The 26,146-nt window shown below is 31.2% G+C and overlaps 1 protein-coding gene across 3 annotated transcripts in view; it reads right to left on the reverse strand.

Annotated features, from left to right (window-relative positions):
• Window positions 1-26,146, reverse strand: part of LOC136977827 (uncharacterized) — a 115,953-nt gene that overhangs the window by 66,694 nt on the left and 23,113 nt on the right. For 2 of the 3 annotated variants that reach the window (XM_067273408.1, XM_067273407.1), the window contains 13 exons: window positions 23,916-24,070; window positions 20,443-20,565; window positions 20,191-20,360; window positions 19,977-20,127; window positions 14,917-15,051; window positions 11,410-11,573; window positions 11,157-11,249; window positions 10,894-11,059; window positions 10,719-10,820; window positions 10,241-10,426; window positions 9,971-10,142; window positions 9,734-9,894; window positions 3,663-3,779 (listed from right to left, as the gene is read on the reverse strand). In XM_067273408.1, coding sequence (XP_067129509.1) covers window positions 3,663-3,779; window positions 9,734-9,894; window positions 9,971-10,142; window positions 10,241-10,426; window positions 10,719-10,820; window positions 10,894-11,059; window positions 11,157-11,249; window positions 11,410-11,573; window positions 14,917-15,051; window positions 19,977-20,127; window positions 20,191-20,360; window positions 20,443-20,565; window positions 23,916-24,070 — 1,895 coding nt within the window. Of the gene's footprint in view, window positions 1-3,662; window positions 3,780-9,733; window positions 9,895-9,970; window positions 10,143-10,240; window positions 10,427-10,718; window positions 10,821-10,893; window positions 11,060-11,156; window positions 11,250-11,409; window positions 11,574-14,916; window positions 15,052-19,976; window positions 20,128-20,190; window positions 20,361-20,442; window positions 20,566-23,915; window positions 24,071-24,501; window positions 24,521-26,146 lie in introns of those variants that run through there. The other variant, XM_067273409.1, reaches the window with a different exon arrangement.

Consider the following 26,146-nt stretch of genomic DNA (forward strand, 5'->3'; position numbering starts at 1 on the left):
GAATCCATTCCTAGGAGGAAGAACAAAAAACGGATAACTCCATGGTGGAATTCGGATTTATCTCTTATGCGCCAGAACAACAACAGACTGCGCAGGGTATTTCAGAGATGTCATGATCAAAGGAGGGAGGAACTGCGAATGCAGTACCTCTCTTACCAGAGAGGGTATAAGGAGGCCATTAAGAAGGCAAAACTTGATTCTTGGAAGTCCTTCTGCGCAGGTGCAGGTAAAGACCCATGGGGGTTTATATATAAGCTATGTGTAAACAAACTCAAAACTCCTAGTTTTTTTAGTAGTAATATTGACAGCCCTGCCAGTCTTGAGACCACAGTTTCCGGCCTTTTCGATTATTTCTGTCCTTCTGACTCCCTCGTGGAGGACACTCCCGAGCACTCTGCAATTAGAAGATGCAGGAATGATGGTGAGCTCTCAGAGGATGACCCGCCTTTTACCTTTTCTGAGGTCAATGACTCTATAAACCGTCTCCCAAGGAACAAAGCCACGGGTCTAGATGGGATAAACAAAGACATTATTCTAACAATATGGAAAACCTGCCCAGATCTACTTCTCAGCATTCTCAACTTTTGCCTCAAGTTCGGTATCTTCCCTCAGCCATGGAAGAGGGCTCTTTTTGTTTTAATTCCGAAAAATCGGGGAAAACCTGTTGACATTCAAAACATGCGAAATATCTCCTTGTTGTCAATCTTGGGGAAGATCTTAGATAGGCTCCTTTTTAATCGCATTTATTGGTTTTGGGAATCCAGAGGACTGTTCCATGATTCCCAATATGGTTTCCGGTGCCAGCGTGGAGCTGTTGATGCATTGATGGACTTAGTTGGGCACATCAAACATTTGCTACGAAGCAACAAATTTGTCTTTGGCCTCAGCCTAGATCTGAAAAATGCATTCAATTCGGCCTGGTGGCCGCAAATTTTACGCAGATTGGGTGAGAGCAATTGTCCGGCTAACTTATTCCATCTTGCTGCTAATTATTTTGAGGATAGAGAAGCAATTATCTCTCTGGGGCATCTTCAATTTACACGTAAGCTACAACGTGGCTGTCCACAGGGGTCTGTTTGTGGGCCCCTGTTCTGGGATATTTTATTCGATAACTTCTTCCGTACTGATTTCGGCTACCAATGTCGTGTCTATGCATATGCAGACGATGCCTTTTTGGTTTTTCCTGCTCCATCAAGAAACTACATAGAAAGGGCAGCTACTGACATTCTTAAGAAAGTGTACAACTGGGGTATGAGTAATAAACTCAGTTTTAACATGGCAAAAACTAAGGGAATCGTTTTCTCCTCTCCGGGTGCCTCCGATCTTTACAGACGTGTACCTTGTATCAGGTTTCGTAATGAATCGATAAAGGTTGTAAGTCATCTCACTTTCCTTGGGGTTGTGATTGATCATAAACTCTCTTGGAAACAGCATATAAAACACATTACTAGTCGAAGTAACTTGACCTTTAATGGTCTTTTAAGGGTCGCTAGATGTAATTGGGGCCTCGGTCTTGAGGCAACTAATGCCATATATGATTGCCTGTTTTTACCAACCATTTCATATGCATCTGCTGTTTGGAGCGCTGCTGCCTCTCAATCTCATAACCATCGGCTTCTGAGGTCTGCACAACGGATTGCCTTATTACGACTTACCAGGTGCTATTCCACTGTTTCAAATGCAGCCCTCCCTGTTGTGGCTGGGAAGCTCCCCATCCTACAGTTTCTCCAATTTAATAGCAAACGTTTCTGTATCTCTAGGGGCAGGGATGTTGATATTAATGGAACCATCTTTAATGCCACCATGTTTGAATTAGACAGGCCTGTATCTACACTCCCACATCCTGCTTTAAGGAAGGGACTCTCTCCTCGCGTTACCTCTACAGAGATTGAAGCTTTTACAGATGGATCCAAATCGACGGATGGCACGGCAAGTGCCTTTGTGATCTTTCAGGCCGGTGAAGAGGTCTACAATAATTCCTTTGCTCTACACCCAGAATGCTCTGTCTTCCAAGCTGAGATCTTTGCTGTGCTGATGGCAATCAACTGGTGCAACACTAACTTTGTGAACAAACTGATAAACATCTTCACAGACAGTGCTGCGACTGTTGCTGTTTTGGGGAATAAAGATAACACTCACCCTGTTGCGAACGACATCTTCGCTGCAGCTTCTACGTCTTTTAACAAGTATGCCATCAATTGGATCAAAGGACACAGCGGCATTCCGGGTAATGAACGGGCTGACTTTCTGGCACGAAACGTAACGCCTAATCCTGATACCCCTCCTGCCTACAATCTCATTCCTAAGTCAAGACTTAAATACCTTATCTGGGACAATGCCTTGGAGACCTGGCAACTGGATTGGGACAAGATCCCAGAACAACACATAACAAGACGTTTTATCCCAAAGGTCAAGGAACGTATTCACAGCAAATGGATTCAACCCACACATGATTTAGTCCAATTTTTGACTGAACACGGGCACTTTCGTGCTTACCTGAAAAGGTTTCACCATTCTAATTCTGACTGCTGTCAGCTCTGTGGGGTGCGGGACGGTGTCATGCACTATCTATACAACTGTCCTATGCTGGATGACATTAGGCATCAGTGCATGCAGCATGCCAAAATAAGCAATATAGACTGGCCAGTAAAGCCTGATTTTTTTCTACAAAACAACAGCAACTTTAACTTGTTAAAGAAATTTGTTGCACTCTACTCCATTAGATGTGGGATCCGTTGACCTGCTCTCTTGTGATCTGATTCACTCTAGCCTTGATGCCAATGTTTTTACATGCCTTGCTCTGCTATTACAGCATTTAGACTTTGATGTACAGTAATTTTATTTTAGTTATAGTGCACTTTTATTTTTTTAATCATTTATTTAATTTTTATTCTTTTTTATTTTAATTCATTTATGTTATTTATTTTATTTTATTTTATTTCCCTTTTCTCTGCCATTTTATTGTATCCCTTGTATGACTAACAGCATGTATCTACTATGTACTTTTTGTATTTCTGCCTGGCTGTGCTCAGCGGTGCCAGAGAATAAAGATTATTTGACTGACTGACTGACTGCTGTCCCTCCCGGATCTCACATATGCATAGATCTAAATTTTGTTTGTACTTGTCGGGTATATACCTGTTATAAGACTTGATCAATATATTTCATGTTGCAAGATGAGGTAAACATAATTGTATAACCATAGATATAGTATATCAATGATCCTAAGTATCATAAAGAATAATATAGATATCAATAATTTGTCGAAGTGTGCTTAAATTTGTAAAATCCTCTACACACTTGCCTTATTTCTACATCGAGAACATTTCGTTGATCCTCAATACTACACTGGACTAAATAATGCACCTTTAACAAAATAATTTCTAAATATCCCACTGTTAACAATGCATTAACTAGTCCAGCTAAGAAATCTTATTCCTTATAAGTAAAAATATTTTGAAGTTATTTATAGCTTTGCATGTTCACTAATAAAATTATTCTTGAAAGAATCATTTTTTCACTTTATATAGACTTTATCAGTAAAATTAGATTTAAATTATTTGATATAGTTCACTCTATACTTATTTTTGTGTTGTAGGCTCCCACAGTGCAATTAATTTAAAGATCTAATGTTATAATTAAATCAAAGAGTTTAAACATACCTTATTTCCAGGTAATTCTCCTCCTTCACCAGGTTTTGCTCCCTGAGCCATTTTAATCTGAATTTCATCTGCATTTGCTAAGTAATTACATGTAACACCAAATCTTCCTGAAGCAATCTAATAATTTATTGAAAAAAAAGACTTTATACACACATATTTGAAATAAAATAACTTATATATATTAAGATTAAATTACATATTATTATATTTTATATATAAATATATTATTTTATATATAATATACAAATTATGATCAAGAGAATTTAAGAACTATCATATATTTTATTATAAATAAAATATTTTAAAAAATTAAACAATAAACAAAAAGAGTTGTCACAAAAACAAAATGTATATCTACAGTATTTTCTAAGTTTTATATATAAAACTGTTTAAATCTGAAATCAATAAGAAATATTCTTTTGCATGATGATGACTATTATAAATAATCTTATAAAAATGGTTATCCAAAGTATGGGGTAGGTACCAAAAATTTCCAGTCTAACTATATTTTAGACAAGATAAGAATAATATGATAGTATCAGATAGCACCATCTGTATGTGAACTAATAAAACAGTTTTTTCTGCAATTTGCATAAGTTGGCTGGAAACATTAATTTTAGTTAGACTTGTTGCATTCATTTGCATCATGTTTGCCTCTTGCAGGACAATGTGCCAGTGCACATGGCTGCCACTGCCGAAGCTGCTTTGAAGGAGTTTGGGTTCAAGGAGCTTGACCATCCACCCTACAGTTCAGACCTGGTTCCTAGTAATTATTACTTGCTTCCAAAACTCGAAATAAAACTTCAAAACAGTGATGAAGAGTTGCAGGAGGCAGTTTATGAGTATTTTGCAGACAAAACTGTGGACTATTTTTTCAAGGGTAACGAAATGCTAATTCCAAGATGTAATAAGTGTGTTGATCAGAAACTTGGACTCTGCTCAAGACAGATTTGAGACCTGTCAAATGAGATGCTTGAGACAGATTCTTGGTATCTCTCTTTGGGATCGCATTATCAACAACGCCATCCAGGCCAGATGCCTACAGCAACCGGCTGTTGAAACGCAAATTCAACAGCGATGGCTGAGATGGTTTTGCTACGTGTGCCGAATGGATACTAACTGAATACCCCACCAACTGCTCTTTCAACGGTGCCTACCCTGTGGAAAATCCAACACACCGCACCTAAGAAAACGTGGACCAAACAAATTGAAGAAGACCTGAAGAACCAACGACTTGATCTGAAGCAGGTGAAAGCGGCAGCCATGGATCAAAGGCAATGGAGGAGCATTGTGGAGAAAGCACGACTTCCTGCAGTGCCCACAACAGCACACTAGTTGAGCAGATGCCTCAACCAAATACTAGCTAGGGATCAAAGAAAGAAAGAAAAGAAGTGTGTTGAACTACAAGGAGACTACATAGAAAAATGAATTCACTGTTTTATACTTATAACATCTAAAACACAAATACCAAAAGTTTCCAGCCTATCTAGCTCATAGTTTATAATATTAATTTAGTTAAGAAATTTGTATATTTAGCTCAATTTCTCAGATGTTATTTTATGTTTTCTTCACAATGGTATTGATAGATACATTTTTCAAAAATTATTTATCATCATCATCTTTTATTTCTGGTTTACATTTTACATTTTTGTATTGTTTAGTTTATGAATAAAACAAAGTTAATTGGATTAATAAATTATCTATATTAAAGATTTTATGTTTTGCAAGTAATAAATTTCACAAAATTAAGGGTTTATTAATTATAAATTCAATGAAATCAGATGATATCATTAGTAAAAAATGGAGATATTACAAAAATAAAAGAAAACCCTATGTGAAAAAACGAACCTTATATATTAACAATGTAAATTTTTTATTAAACAAGAAATTTTTACTATTCAGTAAATTTTACCTAAAGTAGAGAGAAAGTAATCATGGCATATTGAACAAAACTGCATTTCACAAACTTGGTAAAAATAAAATATTTGAATGAAGATATTTATACACTTTCCATCACTCAAAAAACTTATATGTTTTGATATTTAATATTTAAATTTAAATAATTGATTTTAAAATATTTTTATTATATTGTGATATACAACAATATTTAGGAAAGAATGAGAACAGAAATGTAAAATAGCCTAAATGGCATAATGTGATTGAGTAACTACTACTAGTACAACAAATACTGCAGGAAACAATAATTTTACTGATCATATAATGTAGTGATTCACAAGGCATCACATTATATGTAAGTGATGCACAGTTTCTTTTACCAGTACGAAAGAAAATATACATATATCATTAAAAAACAATCCAATTGAAATTTTAGCCCAAACAGTACTGATTATAAAATATCTGAGATTACATGAGCTCATTTATATTGATAATTGGGTTCATCCTTTTATCTTTGGCTCTTGCCAAACCCCCTTCTTGGAGATTTTCCTGCATTGACTATGTATGGAAAGACTTTCTCTCTGTTATGCCAAGTATCCTTTCTATTTCTTTTTGCGTCTTTCTCTGTGGGAGCATCATGAGTTCAAATTCCTCCCAATATACACACAAGAAGAAAAAACAACAACCTTGGTGCAATTTTACATTTTTATACCATCACAAAGATTTTATGGGTAATTTCCTTTACATTGGAGTTCCCTTTTACAATATTTTTTGCTCTTCAATAAAGTTTGAGAATGGTGCTCATTGATGTGAAATAATTAAACCATTGCTAATAACAAAGGTATATTTTATTTGAGTAACTCAACTTGGTAACTCATGAGTTACCAAGTAAGAGAATAAAGACACAGGTTCAAACATGATTAAAATAACAAAAGAAATAACATGGTCCATCAACTACAATATACAGTGTTTAGCTTAATTTGTAACTTACCTAAAAAACTGTTTTATGTTTTCCTTACTACTATTTTATTTTAATCTTTAATCTACCTGCCAAGAATGAGGATGAAATATTCTTGAAACTACTTATAAATTAAGTTTTACAATTAGACAAAAAATAACTGCATTGACTTTTGATTATAAAATTAAAATGGGTCTATAATTAATTTTTTTCTATTTAATAACAAACCAATAAACTTGTGTAAAATCCTATTTTGTTTCCGTTGATTATCATTTACTTTGTTTCATTACATTTATTTTGGAATTTTTTTAAAATTTTGGATGACTATACTCCTGACCATAAAAACAAATTCTAAAGCATCTTAATGTCTGCAGTCTGTCTTCCTAAAGAATATCATTAATTATAATAACTTAGAAAAGCCAAAGTTACTACTGTATTTAAACAGTATAATCATCATATAAATAAGCCTTAAGAAATATGTTTCACTTTTTTCCCCTTACTGTCAGCAAAGAAAAATTAAAAAAACAAACTTAGATGAACAAAACATGTAAATGAAGTTGATAACAACTGTAACATTAGTAAACAGGCAAGGCTGTCGAGAGCTTTTACGTAGCCTGGGGTAGAGCAGATTCCTTTTGCCATTTATGTTTGAACAAATGAAACATGCCGAATTATTTTTATTAATAAAAAAAAATTAAAAATTAAAGTATTAAAGATTTTATTTTTTGTTAATTAAAAATAACATTAATTTATAGGGGTATAGGGGTATAGGGGTATTTCCAAATCCAAATAAATGAGAATAAAATCAGCAGAGTTAGTGAGATAAAGTATCTGGGAATAGTTATGGATGATAATCTCTGCTGGAACAGGCAGATGATAAGAGACAAGGCAATATTATCTAAGTTCACTGAAATAATTTTAAAAAAAATCAGCTTTTTTTTAGCATCACTCATTTGAAGAAATTATATCATACATGTGCTAAAGCAAAAATAAGATACAAAATAACTGTTTGGGTACTGCATCCAATTATGCAGTTAACAAACAACAAATCGAACAAAATCATTTTATTTGAGCCATCCATAACCTACATTTTAGAGATTTGGTGTCAGAATATTATCAAATCAATAAAATTGACAGAATCCATAGCTTACGAGGGCTGTTCAAAAAGTTTCCGAACTTTATTTATTACAAAAAAAAAAGAAAAAAAAAGAAATACTTCACTTACAATTCATTTGTCGGGTCCCCTTCAAAGTAGTCTCCTCCCCACATATACACTTATCCCAGAGGTGTTTCCACTTTTTGAAACAGTCCTGGAACACTTTTTCCAGAATGCCCATAAGCTCCTCTGGCGTTTTTTTTTCTATCTCTGGAATGGTGGCAAATCTTTTTCCTTTGAGCATGTTTTTTAGTTTGGAGAAGAGGAAAGTCACATGGGGCCAGGACGGGTGAGTAGGGTGGGTGGGAAAGCACAGTGGTCCTGTTTTTGGCCAAAAACTCATGATTTCTGAGGGATGAATGAGCCGGCACATTGTTGTGGTGAAAAAAACACTCGCCACTCCTCCAAAGTTCGGGCCGTTTTCTCCTAATTCTGTTTCTTAGGTGTTTCATAACTTCCAGTAGTACTCTGTGTTGACTGTCTGGCCTGTAGGTAGGTATTCGTGATGCACAATTCTCTTTGCATCAAAAAAACAGTCAACATCACCTTAACATTTGAGCAAATTTGTTGAGCTTTTTTGAGGTGGGAGATGTTTCACACATCCGTGGGTAGTTTCCATAAAGGATTTTCTGAGTTTCACACAAAATTTCACAAAACAACGCTGCTCCTTCATAGAGCTCATTTCTGCAGATCCGATTTTTAGCTGACCCCACAAACACTCCTTCACATAAACGGCCGTAACTTATCACCAAAACAAAATATCAACAAACAGATTGAAGGAGGTTACTTGGGAGGTTTCTGCACACACAACACTTTTAAGCAGATTAAAAAATAGCCAACTGGAGGCGCACTATTAAAAAAATTTGAGAACTTTTTGAACAACCCACGTATATATAAAACAAGTTTTACTGGCAAGCCACAGATTCATTAAAGGCAATAAGAATAATAGTTACCTTGAAAATACAATTAAAAAAAATATCATATTGTTTTAATCCAAAATACCTGAAAAACTTGTCGTTACTCTATCCATGTGGTCATGCTCATGGTGAAAAAATCATCACCAATATTTCAAATGATAATATGATAATACACTGGAACAACCCAAGTAATGAATCTAGGAAAATATCGAGTTACAGAGTTTTTAAAAATAATGTTAAAAGTTTTGTTTTGTTGTCGCTTTGTTAATCAACTTTTGGTTTAATATTTGTTGAATTTTTGTTCTTGTTTTTCTTTTGTCTGTAGATACTTGAAAAAAGTCAAATGGCCACAATGTCTTTTCTTTATAAATAAAAAAATAAATAAATAAGGATAATTACAGGTCCCTAACTTTTTTCCAGACTCGGAAAAATTTCCAGCTACCCTTCAGTCTTGACATCTGTGATACCAGGTGGGTATAATTGGACTGGAGCAGAATGGTGGGGTAAGAAAGAGCAAGCAAGCAAAGCGAGGTGAGCTGATTCATGATTTGATAAGAATTTGTTCTTAGATGATTTTATTTTGTTAATTTGACATGTTTTGTCTATACAGTTTTTGTTAAATTTGTTAAATTAATTATTGAATAGTAACTATTGTTCAAATTTTTGTTTGTTCATTAAAAATTAATCGTTTAATTTTTTCCATATTAGCTTTTATTGATCCTTGGTTATTAAACCCACAGAGGTCAGATCTCTCTAATGGATCATGGGAGTAAAGTTTAGTTCCAGGGAGCTAACACTATGTTACAAGAAAAACTAAACTTTACAAAACCAAATAATTGCTTTGTTTGGTAACCAGATGTCTGAACATTTAAGGTGGCAGTCTACTGCTCTGGGGATCCAGGAGTGAATCTGAAGAGGTGGTCTGTCTGGATATGTTAGGCTCTATCCCTCACTATTCAGCTGCCACATTGTGGGCCTGGCCAAACCCATAATGGTCTTGCTGAAAAAGACCCTCTTAGTGCCCTCAAGGCAGAAAGTAAAAAAGCAAAAAAATTTGCTTTATTGTAATTCACTAATTTACTTTATTTTTTTAATATTATTAAATTAAGAAATTAGATTTTATTTATTATTTATAACAGCAAACCTGTTTAATAGCAGATCTTCTATTATTATCAGGATCTTTATCTAACCAACGATCTGAGTTTTCACCTCCTTCACCTGTGTTTGATTTTCCTTTTAAACGATTCATTGCTATAGCCAATGTTTCATGTGTTTCAATTGATATACTTCCAAAACTCATTGCACCTGAAAAAATTTTTAAATATATAAAACTATTAAAAAATACAAAATAAAGTATATTCTATTTTTTCTTATACTAAACCTGTCACAAATCTTTTTACAATTTCTTTAGCTTCTTCCACTTCCGAAATATCAATAGGATTATTAGAATACTTGAGGCATAATTGTCCTCTGATTGTGCAAGATCTAATACCATCCAAGGTACTTTCTGAAAAACGATCATATGCATCTTGGCTGCTTAATTTTGATGCTTCCTATAAATTTTGATTAAATGTTATCATTATTCTTTAAAAATATTAAACAAAATCAATTTGAGTTACATTACATAAAGAAAATTTTGTAAGTTTTATACTTGTAAATTAGCTATACTAATAGGATCGTTTATGTGTTTCTCGCCACCATTTCGCCAATGATAAAAACCTGGATTCCTCAAAACTAAGTTGTCACAATCTCGATCATTAAATGCAATACGATATCTTTCTAATGCTTCTAATGCTAAAACTGGAAATGTTGAACCACCAATTCTGGAAGGTGTATTCTATAAAATATTTAGATTAATATAAATAATGTAATTATTAACAATAAATAACAACAGATAATTTAAAATAAGAAACAAAATAAAAAAAGGATAGTTTTGTTAATAAGGTAAATAGTATACAGTAAATAATTAAATTCTTACACAGTAAAACCTGCAAAAGCCAGGAGTAAACTCCTGGAACCTTACCTGGATAAGGTTCCAATTGAAAAGTTCAAATATTTTTCAGTAAAACAATTACATTAACTTAATCAAATTAAGAACTTAATAAATTTCATAACTCAAAAACACTTACTTTAAAGCATTTATCAACAACTTCTTTTCCCAATCCAATAATTTCAAATATTTGTGCACTTTTGTAACTCTGCAAAGTTGATATTCCCATTTTTGCCATTACCTTCGAAAAATAAATATATTTTAATTCCTATTAAATCAGTAATATAAATGAACATAAAATAAATAAGATTTACTTTTAATATTCCTTTTCCTACAGCTTCAGCATATCTTTCAAATATTTCTTCTTCAGAAAATGAAAAGTAATTTTCATTTTTTAATCCAGCAGCAATTTCATATACTAAATACGGACAAATGGCATCAGCTCCATAACCCAAAAGAATGCACATGTGATGCACTTCCCTACAAATAATAAAGATTTTATGTTATATTACAGGTATATTAAAATTATTCAATATATCCGATATTTTTTAACTGCTTCATTAATTAAAATAAATACCTTGCTTCACCTGTTTCCACTATTAATCCCACTTTCATTCTCTGTCTTTCAGCAATAAGATGATGATGGACTGCTCCCAGAGCTAATAATGCACTACAAATTTTGTAAATAAAATAAGTGAATAAATTTTGAAATTATACATTTTTCAAAACAAATAAATAACAAAAAAATATTATTTATTGTAAAGAATTTCTTTCACAAATAATAAAAATTAAATGTAAATAAATATATTTATTAAAAAATATTATATTACCTAACTGGTACTAAATTATAATTTGCTTTTCGATCTGACAAAACTATTAACTGATAACCATCTTTAGCTGCAAAAAGAGCTTCTTGACATATACGGTTTAGGGCAATTAACAGACCATTGACTGGATCATCTTTGACTGGATAAATAATATCAATAACTTTTGTCTGAAAAATGCATCAAAAATATAATACACATATAAAAAAAACTTTTATTAAAGTTATATAATAAAATTAAACTCTTCCATCTTTACTTATATACAATAATTATATTTATTAAGTGTAAATACAATTCTTATTTATTTTTAGGATCGATCAGACTCAACAGAAAATTAGGCCCAGGGTAATGCTACAATATAGGTCCTTAGCCATTATTGCAATATACATATAAGATATTATACAGTAGAGTGTAGTTTATTCGAAAACCAGTCAACCAAAACGTCGGTTAACCGAAAGCTTTCCAGTCGGACTGTGTCGTTCTGAATCGAATGTTTTTGATACTAGATTAACTTCTAAAGTATAATTTTTTTGTTTTTATATTTTTCAATATATTTATTTTGTTTTTACAAAATAAAGAAATAATTTTTAACGATACAATAGCCTCGATTATTATTATAAAAACTTTCGTTAGGCTTAAAATCAACAAAAATTCAACACAAAGCGACACGCAACGGAGAAAAATTTCAACATCGGATAGGTTAATATATTTTTTCGTACATAATCGGTTATCCAAAAAATCAGTTATCCGAACAACCCCAGTTTTCAATTGATTTCGATAAATGACGCTCTACTGTGTATATATATATAAAATTAATACATTAATTAAAAACACAGTGTATTAACACATATTTCAATACATTGCTATTTTTACTCATTTTCTATTTTCATCAATATCCTTTTCAAAATAACAAAATATAGAGTTTATCTTTACCTCAACACCGGAGTAAAATTCTCACTTCCGTAGCCTGTTACTGGTGCGTTACATATAAAAACTACAGTGGATGACATTTGATTTCGTTTTAAATCTTTATGTTCGATTTTCAAGCATTCCAAAACTATTTGACCTGAAGAAGAACTTTGCGATAGTTCAAAAACATTTGTCATCCATTGTATTTTTTATACGTAATGCACCGGTAACAGGTTACGGAAGTGAGAATAACAAAATAAGCATGACTCAACGCTGGTCGACTTTATAGAGTCAGTCTACTGAAAAATTTATTGAATAAAGTGTAATCACAATCATATGGCACTACTTGAGATGATGTCTTTAAAACATGTCTGTGCTTATTCAAAATGTATCACTAAGCAGTAACATTTAAGTAATGCACTCACTACTGACTGCTTCTTAATTATTTTTTGCTAAATTGAATCAATATATTTAAAATAATTAAGAGGAAGGAAACTGATTCGCAAAAATTATACATTATAAGAATAGATATGTATTATATCAACGGTGTAGTTTTCTTTATGTTGCTTTAAAAATCAATTCTTTAAATATTTCTTCAAAAAAATTGATGCGACTTCATAGGTTAAATCCGAAAAAGTTAACCGATGTCTTTTTTGTCTGGACCGCATTTCATCAGAGATAAAAACTTCTGAGTGTTATCTTCGTTATTCTTTATTCACTATGCATTTCAGGTGCAAGATTTTTTTGTGTAACTTGCACCCCTCATCAGGTGTTACATTTCTACAAATTGGTATAAATACAATTATTACAGCGATTATTACGGTAAAATTACAACTTTACATATTACAACTATTATTACAACTTCCATTATTTGGATATATTTACACAATAGTAAACTAACCTGTTTTATGTTTAGACATACAGCTATGCAGTGTTGATGTTGTGTCCCCTAAGGCATTTCTAACTGTCTTTCTTTCTGTTTGCTTGCTCTTTAGCCCCTCCCATTCCAACCATATGTTGCCAATGTATAGGAGTTTTTGTCTGATGAAATGCGGTCCAGACAAAAAAAACATTGATTAACTTCTTCAGATTTAACCTACGAAGTCTCATCGATATTTTGAAGAAATATTTAAAGAATTGATTTTTAAAGCAATATTAAAAAATTATACATTTTTATTAGATAAGTAAACAACAAAATAGTATTTCTATGCAAGTTGAAAAACTAAAAAAACTTATACGCAGAGTTTTCTTTTATTATCAATAATGTATATACGTTCTTCATGTATTTCCTGAAATAAATATTCTTTTAAATAGTTCTTCACAAGTTGCAGCCAAGCAATAATTTAACAGAGATAAATATGGGGTTGTTGCTATAGAAATAATATAAAATTTCAAAAAAATTAGTGCTGTGTTTTATTATTATATAATTATCTTGTAATAAATTTTTTAATGATGGGCTATTGGACAACTATAGTCCACCGGAAAAAACCTGGTATCCTGCTGTACCAGTCCAATCCTGTTCATTTTAGAAATGTTTTACTGTAATTTGAATATCAATTAATATTCAAATTACAGTAATGTAAGTACAGTATTTATACTTCATAGTCTGAAATATCCATTCAAAACAATTCATATTAAATGATGTCAGTTGATAATATTTCAAATGATATCAAGTGATATTTTTACTAAGGTTTAAGCTTATAAACAAATATCTAAAAACTGTTTCTTGATTATTATATATGAATCTGTTATACATGAAATGTTTTCAATTATTAATACATTATTAACATATTTTTTAATATTAAAAGTATTGTTATATGAAATTTGGGATAATTATTCCAATTTAAAGTTGTTATTAATTTATCATAACTATCTTAAAACATTTATGTACAGGTACTCCTCACTTTACGACCGAGTTCCGTTCCGACGACTACGTCGTTAAGCGAATTGGTCGATAAGCGAGGAGCTTGCACCAAGAATATAGGATCGTTGTAAAATTATACAAATTATGCAACGAACTTCAAATTTATTCATAAAAGACTATTATAGTATGCGCAAGCCTATTATAGTACGCTTAGTGCGCATTTCACCATTTGCCACTGACCGACACTCAAGTCGAGAAAGGGGATTCCCCGAATTGCAGGTCGAAACTCGATTGGTCGTAAATGTGAGTGGTCGTTAAGCAGATAGGTCGTAAAGTAAGGAGTACCTGTAATTTTATTCTATATTTTGATAAAATTTCTCAGGTCTTAAGTTTCAAGAATAAATTCTAAAATTTCCACAAAAAAAAAATTTTTAACCTTAAATAATTTTATAAATTTGTTTAGAAAGTACAATAAGTTTTTTTAAAGTTATTTAAATTTAATATAAATATATAAAAAATAAACTAATATATAATATCAGTTTACATTTAACTTCTTTTTAATGACATGATCAAAAGAGTTTACCAATATAATAAAACTTTTCTAAATCTACTAATAAAAATTTTGAAAATTTAATTTAAATGACTTATTTAGTTCAATATCACTACTTGGTGTATTAAATGACTCGGTCCAATAAAAAAAATACAATGTATGTTTAAAGTTCTATAGTATATTTACTTACTTTCCAGTTGTTATATTTTGTCCTTTTAATAATTTCTATATCTTTTAATGAGAGAATGGGTTGTTCCAGCCAAAGTTGATTACACTGATTTGGTCCAGGTTCTAAAATATTGGAAGCAGGACCAACTGGACAAGCCTTAAAAACATTGTATTAATATAAATATATCTAAAAAGATGTTATAGTTTACTATAACATAATAATAATTACAGCGTATTTTTTTGAAAAAAAAAATGCTGATAAAATGTCAATATAAATTTTTAATAATAGATATAAGTGATTACAGAAATTTTTAAAACTAAAATATTTTTTAAAAATTTACTTGTTCTTTTCTAATAAATTTTAAATAAATAAATAATTCTATTCTGTAGAACTGTTGTTTATATTTATTTACCTTAAGTTTAATGATGCTTTTCAAAGCATCATTAAACTTAAGGTAAAAATATTTATATATTTTTAAAGAATTTTTTTTATCAAATCTATATAAGAGATTGCACATTTCTTAAAAATACAGTGATACCTTGGTTTTCGTTGATAATTCGTCCGAAAACAATCGACGAAATCCGAAACCGACAAAAACCGAGGCAATTATTTCCATACGAATCAATGTAAATTGAATTAATTTGTTCTAGACAATCCAAAATACATACCAAACACGCATTTTATAGAGAATTAATATAGCATTAAATACTAAAAGCAATAAGAAATTAATAAAAAAAAACTAATCTAAAGGAAAGCAATGGAATTGTTGGCTAGACGTGTGGGGTAATGTCTAGTCTTGTAGAAGTTAATTGGACATGAGCTTCTAGCCTGTATCGCCCTGTGGTAAAGTGTGACGTAATTATCATGTAATAGTAGTTATATGCGTTTATGATGGTCGTATCGAGAGGAATAATGCCTTCCGGTAGGTCCATTTAAGGGTAACTGGCTCCTATTCAGGCATTACAGATGTGGAGAAAACCCAGAAAACTCCACATGACCAGCCTGTCCTGGCAAAGTGCGAACCCACGACCTAACTCCCAGTGTTCGGGAAACGGAAATGTTGGCCAATGGTAGGCTGTCGCGGGGTAATGCTCACAAAACGAGAAATAATGCCACACTGAGCTGGAAAACGCATGAATACCTTTGTTTTCGCAAAATTAGCAGCAAGGTCACTTGGGCACGCCGATGAAATCTGAGGCAATCGACGAGAACTGAAACCGACAATAACCGAAGTCAACAAAAACCAAGGTATTACTGTATAACTGCAATTCAATCTGCTTTTCTCAGAACAAAAACTTTTTATAAAACTAAAGTGCTTTCAGGCTACATAACTATAATCAGGAGTCATTTCTCTTCTTTATGATAAGTATGTAACACGATAAGATAAAAAGAAGTTTGAATTAGCTACAACTACACTTACCAAACAAAAAATTAAGAGTTGAGGAAAAATCGTTCTGGAAAGAAGCACATTAAAGATGTGTTTGAATAGAACTGAAGTAAAACAATAACTTAAAGAAATCAACCTTTTTATTAGAAACAAATCAATCGTTGTATTTCATAAAAGTTACTTAATTTTAACAAAGTCTTTGATGTTTTGGAGATGACAGGAGAAAGATATCTTTAAATCAAAATGGAAAACATGTTCTCCTTTTAGATACCATTTGATAACTCAGTGATGGCCAACCTTTTTGAGTATTTATGCTACATAGTAAGCATAATTATCTTTAAAAATGTTTGTATGTGCCAAAAGTTTTAGACTTCAAATAATGATTTTAAAGAAATCAAATGAATATGCTTTAATTATAATAAATGTGAAGAAGGTGATTGCGAAAAGGACGATAATAACTAAATATAAAATCATAATAAAAACTGAAATTAAGATATATTTAAAAATAGGAGAGATCATATGATAATTATTCCTGACATGCATGCTGTAGTTTGCCATTCCTACTCTAACTATAACAGATTACTACAAAAAAATTCAGGAACTATAAATTTTGATCTGTAATTCTTTGCATATAATATTTAGTAAATTATCAGTCTAAAAATTTTTCTCCTGTTAGTAATATTTAAATGAAAATTTTAAAATTTTAACAGATGACATTAAAGTGCCTTCTAAATCACTTTATGATGTTTCTTTTCTTAAAGTATTTCAGTATTATATAACAAAGTTATTTCTTTGTGCAAAACTCATTGATATCAATGTTTAATCATCTAATATCTAATCATCATCAAATGTTTAATCTTAATCTAATAATAAAATATCTTGAAATAGTAATATTAGAATGTAATCTTTGTTAATACAGTGGAACTTGGTTAACGAACGCCCTGGTTAATGATCAAATCGGTTAACAAACTTTTATTTTGCAAAAATTTTGTCTCGGATAATGAACATAACGAATTTTTGTGTCAAAATTAGAGGTAGATGATGCAGACGTGGAGGAGTAGATAGATGAACATCAAAATGAACTAACCACAGAAGAGTTGGTTGCCTTGCAGGAAGAATAGGTGAAAGTCTTACAAGAAGAGCATTCGTCAGAGGAAGAGAAGGTTAGGAAAGAAATCACCAGTGCTGAGATCAAGGAAATTTGCAGAAAATGGAATGATGTGCAGGAATTTATCGAGAAATTATCCATTTTAGAAAAATTTTGATTAAAAGAGTAAGACAATCAACTTTAGACCACTTTCTTGTTCCTTATCAAAAGAGACCGCGACTTGAAGAATCTCCCAATGCAGTGCTACCCAATATTTTTATGGAAGGGATTTCCCTTCCAAGCATTAAGCTCCGTACATCTCCACTACTCTGCCGCCAACTACAACAAACAAAGGCATGTACAGCACTATTTTATTAAATAAAGTTTACATATTTGTTGCTGTAATGATAGATACTACATTTTCCTATATTTTCATCAAAGAAAACTCATTTTACAAATAAAATTATAAAAATTCCAAAGGCTAGAATAGTTAAATTGTATTTGCATTAATTTCTATGGGAAAAATTGCTTCGGTTAACAAACAATTCGGTTAATGAACAGAGTCATGGAACGAATTAAGTTGGTTGACCGAGGTTCCACTGTACATAATAATTAGGTAACTGAATAATGGAAATGGAAATTAATTTTCAATTCTATTATCAGATCCAACTTCATAACACCTAAAACTACAAAAATTAAACAAAATTAACAAAAACAATGAAATTTTAAGAAAATATTAAATAAATTAATGTTTAACCATTGTTTTAATGAGCTTTTTAATATATTACACTGCATTTAATATAAATTGTTTAATAATAATTATGGCATATAAATTTTATCACTTATAAATTCACTCTTACTTGTAAAATGTAGGCAATGAATGAAAGGAAAAAAATGAACAAAACAAAGTAAACATATCAACAAAATGGAAAAAGCTTCAGCAGAAAAATGAAGTCCGGAGGAAAAAAAAAGAGAGAGAGAGAGTCAAACAACCAACATAGATTAAATGATTACAGTCAAGTTGAACTAAAACAGTGAAAAAGACAAGAAAATGTTGATTAAAAAGTTAAATATAAGTATATAGAAATGCAAACGTGGAGGCAGAGTTTTTCCTTTGGTTGCCAGATCACAAAATCCTTCAGGCATGAATATTTTTGAATGAGAATGCTAATAGTAAGTATTGTAACTCTCCTTTTGTATAGATAACAACATTATATATATATATATATGTTGTTATCTATACATGTTATTCTTTATTGGTTTGTATGGTGTACTGTCTGTGAAAACCTTCATCCCTTGCTCAGATGTCACTTTTTCCTGGTTGTCATATTTGGAGCCTTATAAGTGGTCCAGAGTAGTGTTACGTGTTAGTGATCAACTTCTGGGGAGCAGGAATTATAAAAAGGACAAACATTTGCATCAAGAAACTTTTTTCTTTTTGGACTCTTTGGGAAAGTAAGAAGCAAGAGCTCAGCAGCAAAGCCTGAAAAACTTTAATTCAGACAGATGAGCTACATGTAAAAAGGAACAAGGAAAAGGGGAGCTTCAGAACCAAGAGATAAATCAACGAATCTGAAATTGAATGATCTGTTTCCATTATGCTGGTACAGTGGACTGTCGGTGAGGGATACATATATTTGTGAATTAGGCTATCCAAGGATCCAATTAGGATGATTAGTTATGTGGATATAAGTTTTGTATGTATGTGTTATTGTTGTCTTTGTGGGAACCAATATGACATCTTGGAATTGTGCAGGGCTACTGTGTATAAGCACTGTATCGAGGAAAAAGGGCTGTACATCAGTGGAAATCCATTAGTTCATAAGACTAAAATCATTGTCGTTACATAACTCTGGATATCTTCTATTTTCGAAGTTTAGACAATGAAGAAAATTATTCACATTTTCAAGTCTATATTTTAATCCATTTTTCACCAACCACAGAAGTAACAGTTAAAAACGTTTGAAGATAAACTTCACGAAAAAACAAACAGTAAGTAGAAAATTCACATGATTAAAACGATAAACGTCAGATCCTTCCATAGAAAGGTCTGACGTTGATATCGTTTTAATCATGTGAATTTTCTACTTACTGTTTGTTTTTTCGTGAAGTTTATCTTCAAACGTTTTTAACTGTTACTTCTGTGGTTGGTGAAAAATGGATTAAAATATAGACTTGAAAATGTGAATAATTTTCTTCATTGTCTAAACTTCGAAAAAAAACTAAAATCATTCTTATTTGGGAAATCAAATTTGTATGACCCATATAGTCTTGTGACTGTACATCATGTACTGTGTGCTGTCAGACCTTGTGTCATGTAATAAACAATTTTTGCTCTCTTGGTTAAGTGTATATGTTATTGGTTAATGCTTAGGTCCTTTCACGTTATTTTCTTCACATGCCCTGTGGATCTCGCTCTATGGAAGTCACCACAAAAGTTATAGTATATGGTATTGTAATTTAATATAATGTAATTAAATCAGCTTAAATTATTGAAATTTTCAGAAAGATATCTTAAATTCAAACTAAAATTTAATTTTTAAAAGATATAATAGATTATACTGTATACAAATAACGCACAAAAGATCATATAAATGACATACTTACCAAAGACATAACAATATGTTCTCTAAGAGGATCAATTGGTGGATTAGTGACTTGTGCAAAGAGTTGCTTAAAATAATCATAAATAACAGGTTGATACATTGAAAGACAAGCAAGAGGAGTATCATTTCCCATTGATCCTAAAGCTTCTTTCCTACCAAAATATTTTCACTAAATAAGGATTTCAATATCTTTTATAATAACTGAATATACTAACCTGTTTTTTATCATTGGCATTAAAAGTATGTTGATTGTCTCAATAGTATATCCAAAAAGAACAAGTCTTCTGTCTTGTAAGATGGAACAATGATTTGGCATTACAAAGTTTGATATTTCACTTTCAGGATCAGTAGAAACACGAGATTCTCGCAAATCAGACAAAGTAAACTATTTATTATTTAATTTTTGTAAACTATAAATTTATATATGACATTAAATTTTTAACAGTAAAAATATATAAATGTCTTACTTGCTTTTGTAGCCATTCATCCAAAGGATATCTTTTAGCAATTTCACACTTTACCTCTTCATCACGAGCAAATATTTTCTCTTTTGTATCTATCAATAACATTCTACCTGGTCTAAGTCTACCCTGTTAATTAAACAAAGTTTGATTTTTGATACATAAAAGTAATACATAACAGTTATTACACATAAAATTATAACAGAAAGACAAGTCATACAGATAATTTTTGGACATCCTGTAATTCTTTGGAACATATAATAAGTGCCAATATAATTGAATTCAATATAAAATATTATATAATTTATTTTTTTTTTTATAGATTTTTCATACATTTCAAAAACTTTCCATTTCATTTTCATAAAATTTGAAATTAAATTTTAATTCCCTCATCTACATTTTACCAGCGCCTATTTCGTTGTAGATAAAAGCCGAACCAACCCCAAGAAGGCATGATGGAGAATAGAAGACGTCCGTACTTTACCAGTTCCTGCTTCTTTACAAATGTTAATATTTTTAATTGGATATATGTTTGTGTTTTTAAAGGACTGTTTGGCGGCCAGTAGCCTAAAAGGAAAGGTCAGTCGCCAAAAGTGTAATGTTTGGAACTTAAAAATGGTGGTCCCATGTTCCGGAAAGGACTTTGTCTTCAGAAAATTAATTAAACATAATTATCGCCATCGGACGAAAATTAACGAATATAATTTTAAAATATCGTCGCCAGGGGGTAGCTTTCCTCATCTACATTTTACCAGCGCCTATTTCGTTGTAGATAAAAGCCGAACCAACCCCAAGAAGGCATGATGGAGAATAGAAGACGTCCGTACTTTACCAGTTCCTGCTTCTTTACAAATGTTAATATTTTTAATTGGATATATGTTTGTGTTTTTAAAGGACTGTTTGGCGGCCAGTAGCCTAAAAGGAAAGGTCAGTCGCCAAAAGTGTAATGTTTGGAACTTAAAAATGGTGGTCCCATGTTCCGGAAAGGACTTTGTCTTCAGAAAATTAATTAAACATAATTATCGCCATCGGACGAAAATTAACGGATTAAATTTTAACTTAATATATAAATATAAAAGTAATAACAACTTTTAATTTCAATTAAAAACATGTAAAACAATTTGCTGACAATTTGCAGTCTTATCCTTATATAACATTCATCTTACTATTATATGAATTATAAGAGGGAAAGTAAGAAGCAAGAGGGCCCAAAAAGCATGTATTTGTTTTATTATTTTCCCAACCTAATTAATTAAGGAGTCTAAATTCTTGCACAGGGCACGGGAATGGCTAGTTATGGCACTGATTGTTTCTATTTAACTAGTCTGTTCATTGTTTTATTGATTTCTATTCAAAAATATTCATTCAAAGCATGATAATGGCTAATAATGGAGTAGCCAAAAACGTCTACAGATTAAACATTTTCCACTGAAGAAAAGTGTGTTAGGTTTTTTAGTTTTATTATGGTTCCTGACTTAGTATTTAAGTACAGTGGTGCTTCATACTTTGAATTTAATTCATTCCAGGAGGTCATGTAAACTCTGAATCATTCAAAGTCTGAAATAATTTTTCCCATTAGAAATAGTGGAAAATGAATTAATCCATTCTCAGACCTTGAATATTACCCATTTTAATAAAATTAAAACATCAAATACACATAATTTAAGATAAAAATAACACAGTTAAATGCCCTAATAATAAATTAAAACACTTAAATACTGTATAATACAATGCAAATTGCATTTATTGGTCACACAATATTGTGAGATTCCAGAACGGATCAAAATAAAATTTAATTTTTACATGTTAGGAGCGAAAACACTATTGTCAAGTTGGATCAAGGATGATGTTAGTTATGTAAGGGGGAGGAGAGGAAAAGAACTGTAACTGTCAAACAAACACAACGTGAAAACAAATGACAATGGATCAGATGGAATGTTGGTCAGGAAAGGTAGAACTTTGACTCAAGTGCTCATAAATGGTCGATCTAGGAAAACAATTTCAGAAAAGGGGAAAGATTTGATGGATAGAAAAACATCACGTAAGATTGTTAAAGTTCCAAGACAAAGTTCCAAAATGACAGAAATCACAAACAACGTGCTAAATTACGAGAGCAAGGCTTATGGTTCTATCAACAATCTCTAGGCATTGTTGATGAAAAGGTGTTGAATAGATGTCTCAAATCGGACCTTCCTTGTGACCCAATCAGGACTCAGTTTTCACCTGGAAACAAAGGAGAGACCAATCAGAAACCAAGGAATGGAACGTGGGGCCAATCAGAAATACGGATAGTGGGAGAAAAACTATAAAAATCGGTAATTCAATGTCAAAGACAGTCTTCCTCTGGATTAAGCATAAAGTCGTGCTTTTTAAATTGCATTGTGTCACCGTCAACCTCTTAGGATGCCACAGCATCTCTGGCGATCATCCGCATCCGTCTAGAGATCCCGTCTCGTTTGCCCCAGGGCTACAACCAATAGAACAAACTTTTGCCACTCCAAAGGAACATTGAGATTTGGAACTGTCAAGCATTGATGCAAGCATAAATGCTACAAAATAAATGGATTTTAACTTTGTAAAACACTTGTTATTATTTGTCTCCTCTGCCACACCCACATGCAAACATCCCTTAGGTTCATCCTGATGCGGGATTAATTGATTCCCCTAAAAATCGGCAAGCTTACAATATGGACTGCAGCATCTTAACATAGATGTGCGAATTAATTATAACAGTTGAAAAATTTAACATTTTATACACCTACATAGTGTGAGATTTTACTTTTTGTTTAGAAGCTCACTTTAAATCCTTTACTTCACATTTGTTTGAATAAAATAAAGTTGTAATGTCTGGATAAAAAGCATATCGAGTGTATTATACTTTATGAGTTTTGAAAAGGATACAATGCCATACACACAGTAAGAAACAAATAAAAAACTTATAATGTGTATAAGAAAGATGCTTATAAACTTTAAACATGTCAAATGTGGTTTAAAAAGTTCTATTTGGAAAATTTTGACTAAAGGATACAAAACATATGGGCATCCAAAATCTGTCAACAAAGAAAAATTGCAGAAATTAATTGTTACAAATCTATGAACAACACACATTACAGTACATATATAACCAAACACATCAAATTAATGTGAAAGAAGCACTGAAAACACACAAGCATAATTTGAGAGTGAGAACGAGAGACACGATAGATTGTATTTATGCTTCAAGTGCATTTTTTCATTATGCATGCAATTTGAACTTCAAAGCATTGGTCAAATTTCGTGTTCAAACTCTGAAGCATTTGAAGTATGGGGTACCAGTCCTACTATAATATCATTTACTTACAGAGTTAATTATATTGGAAATGAATTAAATATAGCATAAACTGTTATTAACTTTTCACTTTTGAGAATGTTTAAATTAAAAATATAATTCATCAATATACGAAGTTTCATAGAAATATTTAAAATAATAATAATAATACCTTTAATAAAACATTATCTTTCTCTACATCTAATACACCAACTTCACTTGCCATTATGAAATATTTATCTCTAGTGAGATAAAATCTTGCTGGTCTCAAACCATTTCTATCCAATACAGCCCCAATGTAACGACCATCAGTAAATGTTAGTAAAGCTATAAAAAGATTATAAAATAATTTATTTAATTATTTAAACTAATTTATTATAAAATTTAATGATAAATATTATTATGAGAATTATTATTTTTAAAAATTATAATTGATAAATAAATTGTTCTAAATTGAGGAAAAATATTTTATACTTAAGACATTTTATTAATAAACAATTAAATGAAAAGAAAAAACCTCAAAGTTCAATATCAACTTTGCTTGAAATATAAATAAAATGATTACGAAGTACTAATTAATTTCAAAATTTAAAACAAAATTAATTGCAAAGTAATTTGATATCATAGAATATTTGGTCAGAAATATTTTTTCAGATAAATTTTCTAACTAAAAATTTTATATTTCTAAAAACAAATGTAAGTTGCAGCATTTTTGCAACCTAGAAATAAGTGTTATGCATAGGTTGTATAATACTTACATATGTATTTGGTTATTCCAATTTGTCATTAAATTTAATTCAACTTGATAAATCTGATGAATAATTGCATTAGTCACTCATCAAATAAGAACTGATCAGCTAATAATATATATATCTTTACTAATTAGAAAATAAATTCACAATTGATTTAAAGTGTTATTTGATTTCTGACATATAGTTTTTAATATAATACAATAATACAGATAACAGCAAGAAAAATAATAATAATATAAAGTTTCCACTCCAATAGGCTGAAGTATCTCATAAAAATATCTTCCGAACTCATCCTTATCTATTTACTACCTATTAAACGAATAATTATTATAGCTCAAATGATGACTGATGCTTGAATACAAAACAGTATAATGTGTACCTAATTCTATAGCTTTACTGTGTTTAAAATAATTCTGTCATTTCAAAATTTAAAGCTATAAATAAATTATACCGTATTTTACGGACTATAAGACGCACTTTTTTCTTCGAAAAATTGCCTCCAAAATTCAGGTGCGTAGTCCGTAGCATCTTATAGTCCATAGCGTCTTATAGTCCGTAAAATACAGTAAACAAAAGAAATCTTAAATAATCTTTTATATAATGCCAGTAACTGTTACATGACCAATTATATTAAACTGGCATTTAATCACAGACCTCTTCAGCATCCAGTAAAATGTGGAAGACGAAACAAATCACAAATATTTTTGGAATCCACCTAATTCCAGTTTCAGGTTGAAATAGTTCATTTCTAATTGGAATGCCCTAAACAGAATAGTTGTGTAGCATTCAAATTTGAAAAGGCCAGTTAAAGACATACACTGATCTATCCAGAGTATAACAAATGTTATGTACCATGCTTTTCATGCTTTAGACAGTTGTAACTCATCTTTAGAGTTTATGCAATTGGAGCCAAGGAAGGCTTTAAATATTTCAATGGACTCTAAAAGCCTGATGTGGTTCCAATTTGTAGAGGATCTTATGAGCTGAACCTGATTTAATTTTGCTTCTATATTGTCTTCCAAGGCAAACCTAGATAGAGTGGTGGTGATTTTTGAATGCTCTATATCAGAGATTCTTAAAGTGGGGGTCGGGAAAAATATATGGGGGGGGATCGCTGAAAAATTGATGCCAGATCAATTTTTTCAAATATTTTATAAATTTACTATGGATTCATGTTTAGAAATAATAGAAATAAAAAATATATAAAATAATTTTTACTTAAATAAATTGCACATATAAATAATAAAAACAACATAAATATTTTAATACGAGCCTAAATATCAATATAATATTCATAAATTTGTGCACTATTGGGGAATCCCAGAGTTCCACTCTCCGCCTAAACTATGATAGAACAATGTTGTCATTTGGAATGGTGTTCGCTAACAGCATTGCATCTGTAGGCAAGTCAAGTTAGAAATACACTGTCTTCAGACAACAAATAGCACAAATAACTGGAACGATACTAACAAAATTCACACCTAAACACTATCCGATATCCATAGTGAACTAAAACAAATCAAGTGTATAGCATCCGCACATGGGTACCACCAATCTTTAATAGACAGACTTGCTGACAACCAGCAATCTACGATAACTACCACCAACACGAGGGGCGTAGATACACAGCACAATCGTGTGGTTATATTGT

Source organism: Centruroides vittatus, unplaced genomic scaffold (genome assembly GCF_030686945.1).
Source record: "Centruroides vittatus isolate TY-2023 unplaced genomic scaffold, ASM3068694v2 contig_476, whole genome shotgun sequence".
Classification (NCBI taxonomy): Eukaryota; Metazoa; Arthropoda; class Arachnida; order Scorpiones; family Buthidae; genus Centruroides; species Centruroides vittatus.